Source organism: Solanum dulcamara, chromosome 12 (assembly GCF_947179165.1).
Source record: "Solanum dulcamara chromosome 12, daSolDulc1.2, whole genome shotgun sequence".
In the NCBI taxonomy this organism is placed as follows: domain Eukaryota; kingdom Viridiplantae; phylum Streptophyta; class Magnoliopsida; order Solanales; family Solanaceae; genus Solanum; species Solanum dulcamara.
The window spans coordinates 1,609,373-1,622,703 of record NC_077248.1 but is presented as its reverse complement, the minus strand read 5'-3'; the positions used below and the strand labels follow the sequence as shown (position 1 = coordinate 1,622,703).

The following is a 13,331-nucleotide window of genomic DNA, read 5'->3' as shown; positions in this document are numbered from 1 at the left end:
TTAATTAATCACTGGACAAAAAAGAAATTAGTTGCCACAGTCAGACCTCTCTATAGTAGTCATTTTTTATGACAATAACTAGCGATAGATGATACAGTGGTAGAAAGGATTGATTGTGTGTGTATATATATATACACATGATAAATGAGGAATTTTTTTGTAATTAATTAAGCACTAATAAAAAGGGAAAAAATAGTTATTACAATCATATCTCTATGTAGCAATATGATTTCATGATAATGACCAAATTTTATTTTAAATCGATTTTTCATATTTTCTATAACTATCAAAAAAATTATGAACAAATCATGCAGAGAGGTTTGCCTCTGTATACATACACGATAGACGAGTGAATATTCATTGTTAATTAATCACTGAAAAAAATTTAGTTGTTAGAGTAAGATCTTTTTATAAAAACATGAATTCATGATAAAGACCAAGTTTTCTATGGGAGTGACTTTTTATATTTTCTACAACAGTAAAAAAAAATCAGATAAATATTATAGAGATATTTGATTATATTATATGTAAAAAAATATAATAAACAAAAGAAAATAATTAAACTAACCTCGGTGAGGTGATGCTCAACTACATGTTAAATGTGATGAAATAAAAGGCATTGGGTATTTATAGAGGGTTTGTGGTCCTAATTTCCTACGAACTTGAATTTTCATAATAAACTTGGATTTTTAAGATAGGGAAGGAATAGAAGGAACATAATTATTTATCTTCTTTTTTTTGAGATAATGTACAAGTATCTTAATGACGTGACACTTTAACTAGAGTCCTATTACCTTCCGAACTCATTTTTTTCACATTTTCGTATACTTTTTGTGATGACGTGACACCTTTAACCAAGTAAATTGATTGTGTTTGTACACATGGACCGCCACGTCAGCATATATATATATTATATTTATTATTATTATTATTATTTTAACTGTTTAAATCTATTTATTTTCTTTATTTTGTATTTAATTATGTTAATACAAAAAGAAATTTCCAGTAATGTCTCAATAGGTTTACTACAACAACATATCAGTAAAGGTGAATTAGTGAAATATTAGTTTTTACATTAAAAATAAAAGAGAAAATAAAATAAGTTGAAGGAGTTGTTAACAAAAAAAAACAAAAAAAAAGTGATAATGTAATATTGTAAACTATAAGGAATGTTGATGTTATCGAGTCAAACATGAAGAGAGGCGTTTGAGATTATTCCTATTTAGGATCTTATATTATCGATAGCAAACACATGAAAATCACCAAATGTTATTCAGTCAAATATGAAGAAAGGCGTTTGAGATTATCCCTGATTAAGATTTTATAATCATTGAATTTGTTTCAAAGTTATTATTGATAGAACAAATACATGAAAATCATCAATTTAGGTATCTATCACATTTTTTTTCCACCAATTATACAACAAACATTATCTATTAGTCACCCCTTTCATTAACTTTGAGTGGAAGAAACATACATATAATGTGAATATGCCTTCGATTATGATGTGATAAATCTACATATACTTGGATATAAAAGAAATAATTCATGATAAAAAAATATAATAGATATTATTGTTTCTTTGGCAACAACTTCATTACTTACTAGTTATCATCATTCGATAAATATTTGTAATTTGGAGAAATGTAGTTATTAGGGTGTGTTTGGTAGGAAGGAAAATATTTTCTTAAAAAGTAAATAGATTTGTTATGTATTTTGAATGTTTGCATTTAAATTAAAATTACATTCTTACTTATATGATTTTAGCTTTACTTTTTTTAAGTCGATTAAATGTGTAGACTATAATGTTAGTGTATATACTCAATCTTACTTCAACTTAACCTAAAATTTACGTGGTCAACGTCGATCTCACAATACAACATTTTTTTTAATATATATTTCCTACTAATATTTTTATGTTAGTGACAACTTCTTCATACATGATTTTTTTCCCACGTATATATAACATTTAATTATATATTAAATATAAATTCCTTGCTTCTTCTGCACCATCAAATTTCTTGATAATATATCATATGATTTATTTAAATCAATGAACACCATATGCAGATTTTTTTCGTTCTTATTTTTTGATAATCTCATATTTTCATTGAATCTTTTGTTTTTACTTGGCATAATAATTCTATAAGTATTGCCAAAGCATCTTATCGTGTATGAAGATCCAAAGAATTAATCTCATGCCTAAATATTTATGTGAACTTATTCATATTGTTGATCTCTAGTTCAAATAATGAAAAATATATTATAGTAAATTATTACTCACAATAAAACTAGCCAATCAACTATAAATCCTTTTAATAATATGAGAGACGAACGATTTTGGAAATTTTGTAAAAATCATACCGTCTAACATAAAATATTATGCTACATAGCAAATATATAATATTATATTTGTGAGAAAAAAATTATACATAACGTATGAATCTTTTATAAAAATGTAAAATAAGATATAAAAGATATTTATACATAAATATAAGCTAAGCTGATATAATGCTATTGAATATAGTCTTTCTATTTCTATGAGATAGAAATAAAATGTGATATACTCTATATTTCTTTCACTTATGAAATTATACGATTATTTTATTGTTATAATATTTTATATCAGATTATCGTGACATAAACATTTTCTCCAACAAACAATTATCATTCCAGAAAAAAGTTCAAATCAAAAAAATATTATTATAATAGATAGTCGTGATCCAACAACCTTCTGGGACTCAAAGAACTTTAGAGACCGTTTGAATTGACTTATAAGCTATTTTTAGTTTTTTTTGAGTGTTTGACTGATCAACTTAAAGTCATTTTGTGCTTAAAATAAGCTCCAATAAATAGTTGAGTTTATTTTGATGAACTTATTTTAGGCAGTTTATAAATTAAAAACAGTTTATAAATCAAAAAAAAATTTGGCCACCTACTTTTTTCTTTAAACTTATAAATATTTTTCAACTTATAAACTACTTAAAAATAATTCAATCAAAATAGGCTATTAGTGTATCCAGCTGAGCTTTTATTTATCATCTGAGATCTCTCCATTAGATCTACTTTTTTTTTTCTTTTTTCAAGATGATGAAACCCAGAAACTCAATCACAAAAACAATAATCCAAAAATTCATGAATATGAGTAATCCCAGAAAAACCCCATTTTCATCATCATTAATTCCAAGGGAGAAAGTGGATTGTTTGGTGATTGGGGCAGGTATAGTGGGCATCGCAGTGGCTAAAGAGCTTAGTGTAAATCATGGTAGACAAGTTTTGGTTGTGGATTCTGCCCCAATTTTTGGGTCTGCTACAAGTTCTCGTAATAGTGAAGTTATTCATGCTGGCATCTATTACCCTCCTAATTCTCTCAAGGTTCTTTCTTGTCTTCTTTTTTTTTTCTTTCGAATTTCTACTGTCAATCTTGTTAAAAATCGAATTTTGGGGTTAGCTTATTGGTTGAGCTTCACCTTTTTAGCTGATGAAGATTCCTAATTAATAGTTACTGGAAGTCTGGATTTTATTTTTAGACATAATGTATAGACAGACATTCAAACTTGGCCTTAGCCGGCAAGTAAGCACTTGAATTTTGAGAGTGTACATGTGAATACCTTAGCTTGTTTCCATTGCGTCAGTTGAACACTTCAACTTACAAAGTTTATGTGTCGCGTTGGTATTGAGTGTTCACGAAATACAATGAGGACAAGTTAAAGTATTTACTTGCCAATTGAGATTAAGTTGAGGTAGATGTGCACTCTCAACGTTCGAGTGTGTATTTGCAAAGGTCTATGGGTCTAGTTTACAGCAAAACAAACCGCTCATTAATCCGACATCAGGGTAAAAAGTTATGCACATTTTAAGAATAATTCACCTTAGCTGAGGTTAAGTTTGAGTGTTTGTTTATGAAATATGTCTTATTTTTATGAATACCCCAATAAGCATTTGCTTAAAGTTTGAAATTTGATACTACTTATTAATTGTCTCTTGTTTCTTTTAACTGATAAGGATTCCCTATTAAGGTAGTTGGAAGATTGAATTTTTATACTGCTAATCTATCCAGTTTGTTGTGTTTTTTCATTTTAATAACCATAGTGTTTGAGCCAGCTTGCGGGCACTTGACTATACATTTATCTTCCATAAGCACAGTACCGGGTTAACTCTGTCCACCAAAGCTTGAACATATAGGAAGAAATCAGTTTATTGTGTACTTTTCTACTCTATTGTAATCTTGTTTTTGATCCTTCCCTGTTAAGCTTGAACTGGAGGTTTGAATTTTGATACTGCTGATCAATCAAGTTTTTGGTCTTTTGCAAGAATTACCCGCCATTAACCATGAACTGATACTCTGAATTTTGATTTTCAATTAAGCGTAACTGAAAGTTTGAATTTGATAATTCTGCTAATTGTTCGGGTTTCTTGTCTGCGGCTGTAATCTTGCTTCTATAGTTACTGAGCAAGCATGAATGGGAAGCTTGAATTTTGATACAGCTAATAAATCAAGGGAGTATTCCCTGCTATTTGGAAGAGGAGAAAATAGAGGTATCTCTTAAGCTTTGGTGGTGAAAGTTGTGTCTAACTGACTGGTTATGCTTCTCCTCTTTACATCTAGAACTGGGAATAATTATAAAGTAAGTGTCATTTTTGAGATGTGGGATGTAATAGATGTGAAGTTTCAAAAACTATCATAAGTAGTTCTACTTCAAGGATCTCCCACATGCCACTCATGAGCTTTAACTTTTCTAACTTTATCGCAGGCATCTTTCTGTGTTAGAGGGAAAGAATTGCTCTACAAGTATTGCAAAGACCATGAAATTCCACACAAGCAGATTGGCAAGCTAATAGTTGCTACTGGATTATCAGAGGTTCCAAGGTTGAGCGCTTTCATGACTCGAGGAATTCAAAATGGGGTTGAGGGTCTGAGAATGATGGAGGGGTATGAAGCTGCTACACTGGAGCCTGAATTGCAATGTATTAAAGCTTTATGGTCGCCTTCCTCAGGAATAGTGGATAGTCATTCCTTGATGCTATCATTGGTGGTAATGCTTCTCATCATTCAGTCTCCAAGTATATTATGTCGTATTGACTGATTGCGAATCAACATCCAAAGAGCTCATTCTTTAGAACTTTGGGAAAAAAATTCTCTTTACTTAGAAGATCTCGATTTATCATCATTTGTTTACCTTTTTAGAATCATTGATGTAAAATTGACAGGACTATGACCATACCATGGGTTTAGGGCGAAGCTGAAAGTCATGGGGCAACTTTCTCTTACAATACTGCTGCTATTGGTGGTCATATTGAAGGGAATCAAATTCAAATTCATGTTTCTGGGAGCAATGCCCTTGCAAACTGGAATGGGAGGTCTGAATTGGACTCTGAACTAATGCTTATTCCAAAGCTTGTAGTGAATTCTGCAGGCTTAAGCGCTCCAGCCATTGCAAAACGAATGAAAGGCCTACCAGATAATATTATACCTGCTTCTCATTATGCTCGTGGTTGCTACTTCACGCTTTCAAACACTAAATCCCCTTTCAAGCACTTGATTTATCCGATACCTGAGGTTGGTGGCCTTGGAGTGCATGTTACCTTGGATTTGAATGGCCAAGTCAAGTTTGGTCCTGACGTCGAATGGATTAAAGGAATTGATGATATTCCGAGCTTCCTCAACATGTAAGTTCTCATTGAGACTGAGCACACACGATAACAACTGATATCCATTCTTCTAAGAAATTTTATGTGGGTAAATTTGATAGTGATGGTTCTTGAACTAGTTATTCTACTATCAAAAATTTCACTGTTTCAAGAACTTGTAATGATGAATGTTTAGACAGATAATGTAAAGTTTTGCACCTTGGAAGGTTGGAAAGCATCTTCTCCTTTTGAGTACTCTAGCCTGCTACATTCTTTACAAAATGCAAAATAGAATTGCAGAACAGTCGAAAAAACTGCTTTATGTTGAAAATGGTTACTCTTCTTGCATTACGAAACTGACAGAAGCAGAAGAATTCTCATCTCCGATATGATGTGCTTATGATATTCTAGGTTCGATTACTCTGTGCATGAAGACCGTGCAAATCAATTCTACCCAGCGATAAGAAAATACTACCCTGGTCTGAAGGATGGATCTTTGGAGCCAGGTTATGCAGGCATCAGACCAAAGCTTTCTGGTCCAGAAGAGGGTCCTACCGATTTTGTAGTTCAGGTAATATCGAACTTATTCTGAGTTTTTAACCCAAATGGTCCCTTAAGTTCAGAAGTAGATCTTTTCATCCCTTGTATTATACTACTCTGATCACAAGCAATTCTTTAAGTTTGCCAAAATTAAGCACAGCTGGTCTGACAGACAGAACATTAACGGTTCAGTTCTTTTCCCTGTGACCAAGTTATAGAAAATAGTCTGATCGGGTCTTTTCCCTAACTTCTCATACAAGAATTGTTGGAATCACCTGATGCAGAGACATTTTTTGTTACCTTTCATGTTTCTTGTTTTCAATTATATTTCAATTGTTGTTCCATCTGCTAAACAGTCTATAAAACACTTGTTTTGCAGGGAGAGGACATTCACGGTATATCTGGTTTAGTTAACCTGTTTGGGATTGAATCACCAGGCTTAACTTCCAGTATGGCTATTGCAGAACATGTTGCTGCTAAACTACTGAAATAATACGAGATTCTTCTGCTCGCACTGAATTCATATTCAATCTTGCAAGAAGTTTCAGATGTTGATTTGGAGAACTCTATAGTCAAAGAAATGTATTATAATTGAAATTTCACCATGTAAGAAGGATATATTGTACTTTCTAGTGACTTGGTGGGACAAAGAAGATGCACTGGTGACTTTAAGCAGTGGCAAGAGAGTTGTGGGCAACTGAATTCTGTTTGTACCCAAAACTAGAAACTTAGATAGTCTTAAGTACTATGCCTTGTTGTTCTACATGATCAGAAAATGAAATTAAGGATAACTCAGCCTAGTAGGAGTAAGTTTACCATGCATTTGCACCAATACACAGCAATTTCTAGAAGCAAATGCAAATAATTATGGAAGAAATTACCATTCTAACAATTGACTCTCAGTACACAACAAATCCAGAGCCTCTTAACATCAGCTGGAATTGCTAATAATCTTAATATTCTATAAAAAAGTTATAAGATTTTCAACAATATGATTCATGATAAAATAACCATCTACTTCAGATTTCTCGAAGAGAACAATGCATATAAGATTTCACCCTGACAGAAGCAACTCAAAATATTGTAGAGCTTCAATACCCGATAAAGCCAACTAGGCAACTGTTCAACCTTGATATGACCATCCAAAAAACTTCATCGTGCATGTATTACAACATAAAAATTCTCATCGTTTACGTTCTTGTCTCCACTTGTAGACAGGTTTGGTTGTTGGGTTAACAAGCTCTTCTTCACGAAGTTTGCGCTTCCTTCCCGATTTCTGGTTAACATAAAAAGAATTATTCTAAGATCATCGTTCAAAATCCTTGAATACGGAAAATATATAACCTTAAATATACCTGTAATTCTTTCTGCATTGCCATATCCATGTATACTTTCTCTAAATCTCTTACTCTGCTCTTTCTTGCTTCCAACTCTCTGTAAGATGTAGCTGTCTTCCTGCTCACAAGATTCCAATAATGAAAAAGTTGACAAACTTTGCTTTGAAAACAAAGGAAAATTAGCGCACACATTTATGAAAGTGCACAAATCTGCCACTACCCAGCATAAAGAAATAAAATAAAAGGATCAAAGCAATTCCCATAACCAAATTGGATCTCACACTTCTGCGCAGAGTGTTGAAGGCATTTGTAATAGCAGATTTTGAAAAACGATTTGCAGAAGCTTCAATACGACAACATTTGAAATATCAAATAAAATGAACAGATTAAGGTTCTTTCAGGCATATCCACAGTGGATACTGTTTCTTTTAATTGCATTCCTTCCTTCCTTTCAGCAGTTACAAAGTGCTTGGTTGGGGTTGAAGTGAAGGAAAGGATCGAATAAGGAAGAAACTACCCTCAGCTTCAAGAAATAAATGCCTCCAATGTTTAACAGAAAACCAAGGTATTGCAACATCATTCAATAAAATGTAGAGGACCAGTTTTTGTATAAAAGGACCAACCATTTCAAAATATTTATCAGCTATATGGATAAAAAGATATGTAAGTTTGGAAAGCAATTGATGAATTCTTCTTTTTTCCTTTTTTATTTTTTTTATAACTGAGAATCCACGAATCAGCTTGTGAATGTTCTGAAACTCCATGGATTAGACAGGATATGACGCAACTTCATATCACCGAGGACATGACCTTAAACGGAAAGGAGTAGAGGTCACGTATTAGGGTAGAAGGCTAGCAGGGATATAATGTTTGTCTTGCTCTGTGATGGTTTAGGGTTGGTCTTAGGTCTAGGCATGCCATTATAGTTGTGTTGTTATTGTCCTTGATGATCCCATTATCTTGATATTGGTATTGTGCTTGTCTTATAGAATTTGCATCACCTTTCGTTTCAGCTATATATATATATATTATACTGCTATTCTCCCTTTCTTGGGACTGTTACTTTGAGCCGAGGGTCTTTCGTCTGCGTACACTCTATCTATCCTCCCCAGACCCCACTTGTGGAATTTCACTGGGTATGTTGTTGTTGTTGTATGATTACCTTCTAATACTGCTAGGCAAGTTCCCAGAAGCAGCCAGATTGCTACGTTCTGAAGCTTTAGACGCTAGCTCTTCTGCTTCCTCCCTGAACATAAACAAAACAGAGAAAGTAAGGGAATTTGAATATGGCACTGCAACACAAAGAAAGATCTTCTCAAATATGTGGGATATATAGGAGAGAGAATCAAGATAATGATAAAAGAAAATGGCATTGCCTGATTGTTTGAGGCCTAAACAAACAAAGCTAAAAACAGGAAACAAGGAAAAGATACTGAAAAGTCCTGAGATGCTGAAATCCCACTTCCATATTCAAGCTTGCACTGAGATACTTGCACAGTTTCAATGATTCAGTATTTCTTATTTCTTTGTTTATTTTTTCCAAAGAGCCCATACTTCACTTACTTTCAACCTAAGTTGCTCGGACTCTTCACTTTCAGCGTGACGTGGGTGTGGGATTTGTATCCGATCTGGTCAACTGGGTTTGGATACTTTGACCAAATTTGAGGGAGAAATTTTGGACAGATTCAATGATTGATGTAATCAAAACAAAAACTAAGGTGAAATTGAAGAAAACGGAATACCTTGTATATATAAATTTCTATTGCACTCCCTTTGCTTTTATCTCCTTCCAGGATTCTCCTCTTGATCAATATTAACTCCTCAATTTTTCCACATAATATCTCATAATTTAGGTTTTATAACTTTATTTTTAGATATTTGAATTATTTTTAACTGAATCCCCGCACCCGTATCCATACATGGATCTGTATCCCCGAATCTCATCTGCACCCGTATCGGACACCCGAACCCGAGTCTGAGCCAGTGTAGTCCAAGGTGCACTTTAAGCGTGCTTAAGCCCTAAAGCGAGGCTCAAAACATGTTGAGAGCCTCACCTCGTTTTATGTGCGCTTCAGTATGGTCATCAAGGTTCTAAGGCAAACTTTTTCTTGCTAATGAGCCTCTTTTGAAGAAGTGACACTAAACAATTGATATTTCACTATATCATACTTTTTTCTCAATTTCTTGGTCATATATTTATCATTCATGTTTATAAGTATTGGTCTTGGACTAAAATATATATTTTGTATCTTTTTCTCTCCATTTGCGCCTTTTTTCATTAAAGTCCACACTTTATTTGTGCTCTGCGCTTAACGCCCCAATGGACCTTAGAAGTTTTTGCGCTTTTCCCCTTTGATAACACTAGTTTGAGCAACTTAGCTTTCAACAATTCAGTCTCCTGAGAGGTTCAGTCGTGAGTGGCACTAAATTTAATCGGGAAGCTGCCTGATTGGCTATTTTATTAGGACCAATGAAACTAGAGTTAGGTAAAATTTAAAGATAGTTTGTGAACAAAGCTTTGGCATCCATTAGAGATAATGCTACCATACAGGAGGGAATTTGTCAGGCCAATGAATGACCATCAAATAGATGGCTCCAAATGAGTCTTTAGTTGTATGATAACAGTGAACTATTTTCTGAAGTTGAATGATATATCAACCCATGAAGATAGTTAAATATTGAACGAGAATTCTCAGGTAAATTACATTCAAATAGATGTTCCCAAACATGCTTGTTATTTGACTGCATACACAGGTTAACACAAGAATGTACGTTATTTCAATCCTGTATGCTGAATGTGTAAGAATGGACAAAGAATTAAAGAGGTGTTTCTAACCTGTCTTCGGCATAGAAGACACGTCTATTTGATGGCTGATTATCAAGCGAGTGCAGCATGGCAGTTAACTTCTCAATTTTCTGCATACAATAAGAGTTGTTGACAAGAAGGAAGCAGAAGAAACTTCCCAATTCTAGGGATCAACAAAGAGAGAAAGAAAAAGAAAGTAATTACAACATGAACCACAATAAGCAACAGTAAACCTTCTTCTCACTCTGAACTTTCTGTAAAATATAGCCTATATCCTGAGTCTTCATTAACATGAGTTCCTCCTGAGTGTATTTATTAGCTTGGCCCCTAGAAAAATGGAAACAGTGTCCAACAAGTCAGGTCAATCACAACTGAGGAAGAAATTAGCTCAACCAAAAGATAAGTATATTTGTATCTTACTCCAATTTGTGCACTCCGTCAACAGTTTTTGTTTTAACCATCTTGAAGTAGAACTCATCTGGATTTCGAAATGCTGCTTTTTCCTTGAGTTTCTGTAAGGAAAATAACAAATATCATTCACATATCTAATCATATAAAATGTAAATGATCATTGAGGGCAAAGATAAAGGTACTACCATTAAAAAACCAAAAAAACATGTAAGAATCCCTTCAAAAGGACTACTTGCAAAACACAATCAAGGATTTCAATCTTTTTCATATCACCTAGAAATCAGCCAACGCAGCCTTTGAAACTGCGGATGATGGGCCCGCCCTTCTCCACTTAAATACTCAACTTAGTTCTTGAACTTGTGACCAAAGAATAAGTTCTCAACCTTTGCCAATTGAGCTAATCATGGGGGCTCAATGGTTTTGATCTTTTAATATAAATGAACTGTAAAAGCCCCATTGTTGCAAACTGACCTTCTTTCTTTCTTCCATTCCTTCTTTCTGTCTTTTTCTTAGTGGAAAAACAAAGTTGTGCCTTGCAGAAAATATCCCACAACCCTAAACTTATTCATGTCTCAATCACATATCAAGCTATACCAATAACAACAACAACATACCCAGTGTAATCCCACAAGTAGGATATGGGGAAGATAGGATGTACACAGACCTTACCTTTGTGGAGTAGCTGATAGACCCTCGGCTCAAAAGAAGTGTAATGAAAACGACAACAAAACAACATTCATAAAAAATTGAAGAATAGAGTTCCATACAAATACTAGGTAAGACTACTAAAAAGGGAGAAGATGAGAAGAGGAGATTAGCTCCGTGCCTCTTCCTCATAAAAATACTCCAACACACAACAGCCTACTACCCTAATACTCCACCTCCAAACTTTTTATCTAAGGCCATGTCCTTTGTAAACTGAAGATATAACATATCAAGCTATAGAATACTTTGAATTCAACTAATTCTGTATCTAAACGTTCCTATCTAGGGTCATGTACTCTATAAGCCAACATATCAAGCTATAGAATACTTCAAATTCAACTAATTCCGTATCTACGTTTTCTTCTAACTTCTAAAGCTTTCAATTCCCTGTAGAACAATACAAAAACAGCAAAATTTACCTGTAAAGCCTGCTCCTTTTTGTGGAATGCTGTCGCCCGTACCACATAATCTTTGTGTTTCTCAAGCAACCCAAATTTTTTCCTTGCTTGTCTGATTAAAAAATTTACAACAATATTAAACCAAATCAACTCAAAAGCACATATAATCAGCATGTATGAAAGTAATTAGAGAATCACTTACGGCTGAGCTCGCTCCTTGTGAGCTCGTCTAGGAATAGCATTCTTGAACGATGACATTTTACAATTGATTAATTCAACAACGACGAGTATTCTTCAAAAGATTTCACCTTTTTCCCAGAAGAACAACCCTAAAATTAGGGAAAACAAAAGCGAGGAAGAAGAACATGGATTAGAATTTGGGCTACTAAGGTGATGGGCTTAGAATTTTTGGGTAGGATGGGCTAAGTGAGGTTTGGGCCAAGGGTATTTCAGTCAAATAAACCCAATATTTCTTGTGATTTGTAAATGGGAAACTCTTTACCCAAAAAACTACCTAAACATTCTTACTAATTACATATTGTCTTACTAATTAATAATTTTATACAAATTTCAAGTTCAATATAACACTTCTTCAAATCTCCCCCTGGATATATGCATCTTTAATACTAGATACATATATTTTTGATACCATATACATAAGGAGAGAAGCAAGCGAGAGAGGTAATTTGTGTGTCCCAAATATATGCAAATCACGCTTGGATACAATGTATTTGGAATAAATTATACCTAATTTGACTTGCATGTATCCGAGATACATATATTTGAATGCGTCTGATACATGTATCTAGCAAAATAACTATGATACGAAAGATAATTTCAAAAATTAAAGTGAAGGCACGTAAGAAGGCTAGAAACTAATGAAATTCATTTACTCTAATTATAAATTAATAAAGTTACATTAAGTTCTCGTTGAATAACATTTCTGTAGAAGTAAGTACACCTGGTTGATAACCTTTTTCTTTAGATAGTGTTATCGTGAATTCCTATTACTCCTCTTATTTTATATTAACTGAATTTATAGAGCTTTATTTATTGTTTAAAGTTCAGGAGAAATGTTTAATTTTTTCCTCATATTTATCCTTTTTATTAATGAAGTTTTATAATTTTCTAGGAGTTAAACTACATTACTTACAAAGTTATACTCCAATAAAAAACTATTTATATTTATGATTTCACATTTAATTATCTATACGAAGTTGATTAAACAAAAGGGTAATAGTAGAAAATATTTTAACGTTATCGTGAATTCGATTTGATTTGCATGCACTTAATTATTCAGTGATAGATTAAAGAAAAGTCCAAAAAGGCCACATCTTTTGTGTCTTTTTTTTGTCCAATAATACATAATATTGATGTACCAACTTTCCAAGAAGTTTCATGGAAGATGAAATTTGGTGCTTTTCCCTCAAAAGTTCTAAATACTCCACAGCAAAAGTGACAATACACCTTGGAAGAAACGCATTTTTTCCTGGAAAAAATTCT

At 33.2% G+C, this 13,331-nt stretch overlaps 2 protein-coding genes across 2 annotated transcripts; one reads left to right on the top strand and one right to left on the bottom strand.

Moving 5' to 3' along the window:
* Positions 1-3,025: 3,025 nt before the first annotated feature.
* LOC129876398 (L-2-hydroxyglutarate dehydrogenase, mitochondrial) lies at positions 3,026-6,936 on the top strand. Its single transcript, XM_055951833.1, has 5 exons — positions 3,026-3,375; positions 4,755-5,036; positions 5,237-5,670; positions 6,043-6,202; positions 6,551-6,936. Exons 1-5 carry the CDS (start codon positions 3,088-3,090, stop codon positions 6,662-6,664), a joined length of 1,278 nt encoding a protein of 425 aa, XP_055807808.1. The 5' UTR covers positions 3,026-3,087; the 3' UTR covers positions 6,665-6,936.
* Positions 6,937-7,112: 176 nt separating this feature from the next.
* LOC129876399 (probable U3 small nucleolar RNA-associated protein 11) lies at positions 7,113-12,199 on the bottom strand. The gene is made up of 8 exons (XM_055951834.1): positions 12,031-12,199; positions 11,850-11,940; positions 10,735-10,826; positions 10,548-10,641; positions 10,345-10,424; positions 8,671-8,754; positions 7,527-7,626; positions 7,113-7,447 (listed from the first exon to the last, which is right to left on the bottom strand). The coding sequence occupies exons 1-8, from the start codon at positions 12,084-12,086 to the stop codon at positions 7,355-7,357; spliced, it is 690 nt and encodes a 229-aa protein (XP_055807809.1). The 5' UTR covers positions 12,087-12,199; the 3' UTR covers positions 7,113-7,354.
* Positions 12,200-13,331: the final 1,132 nt, after the last annotated feature.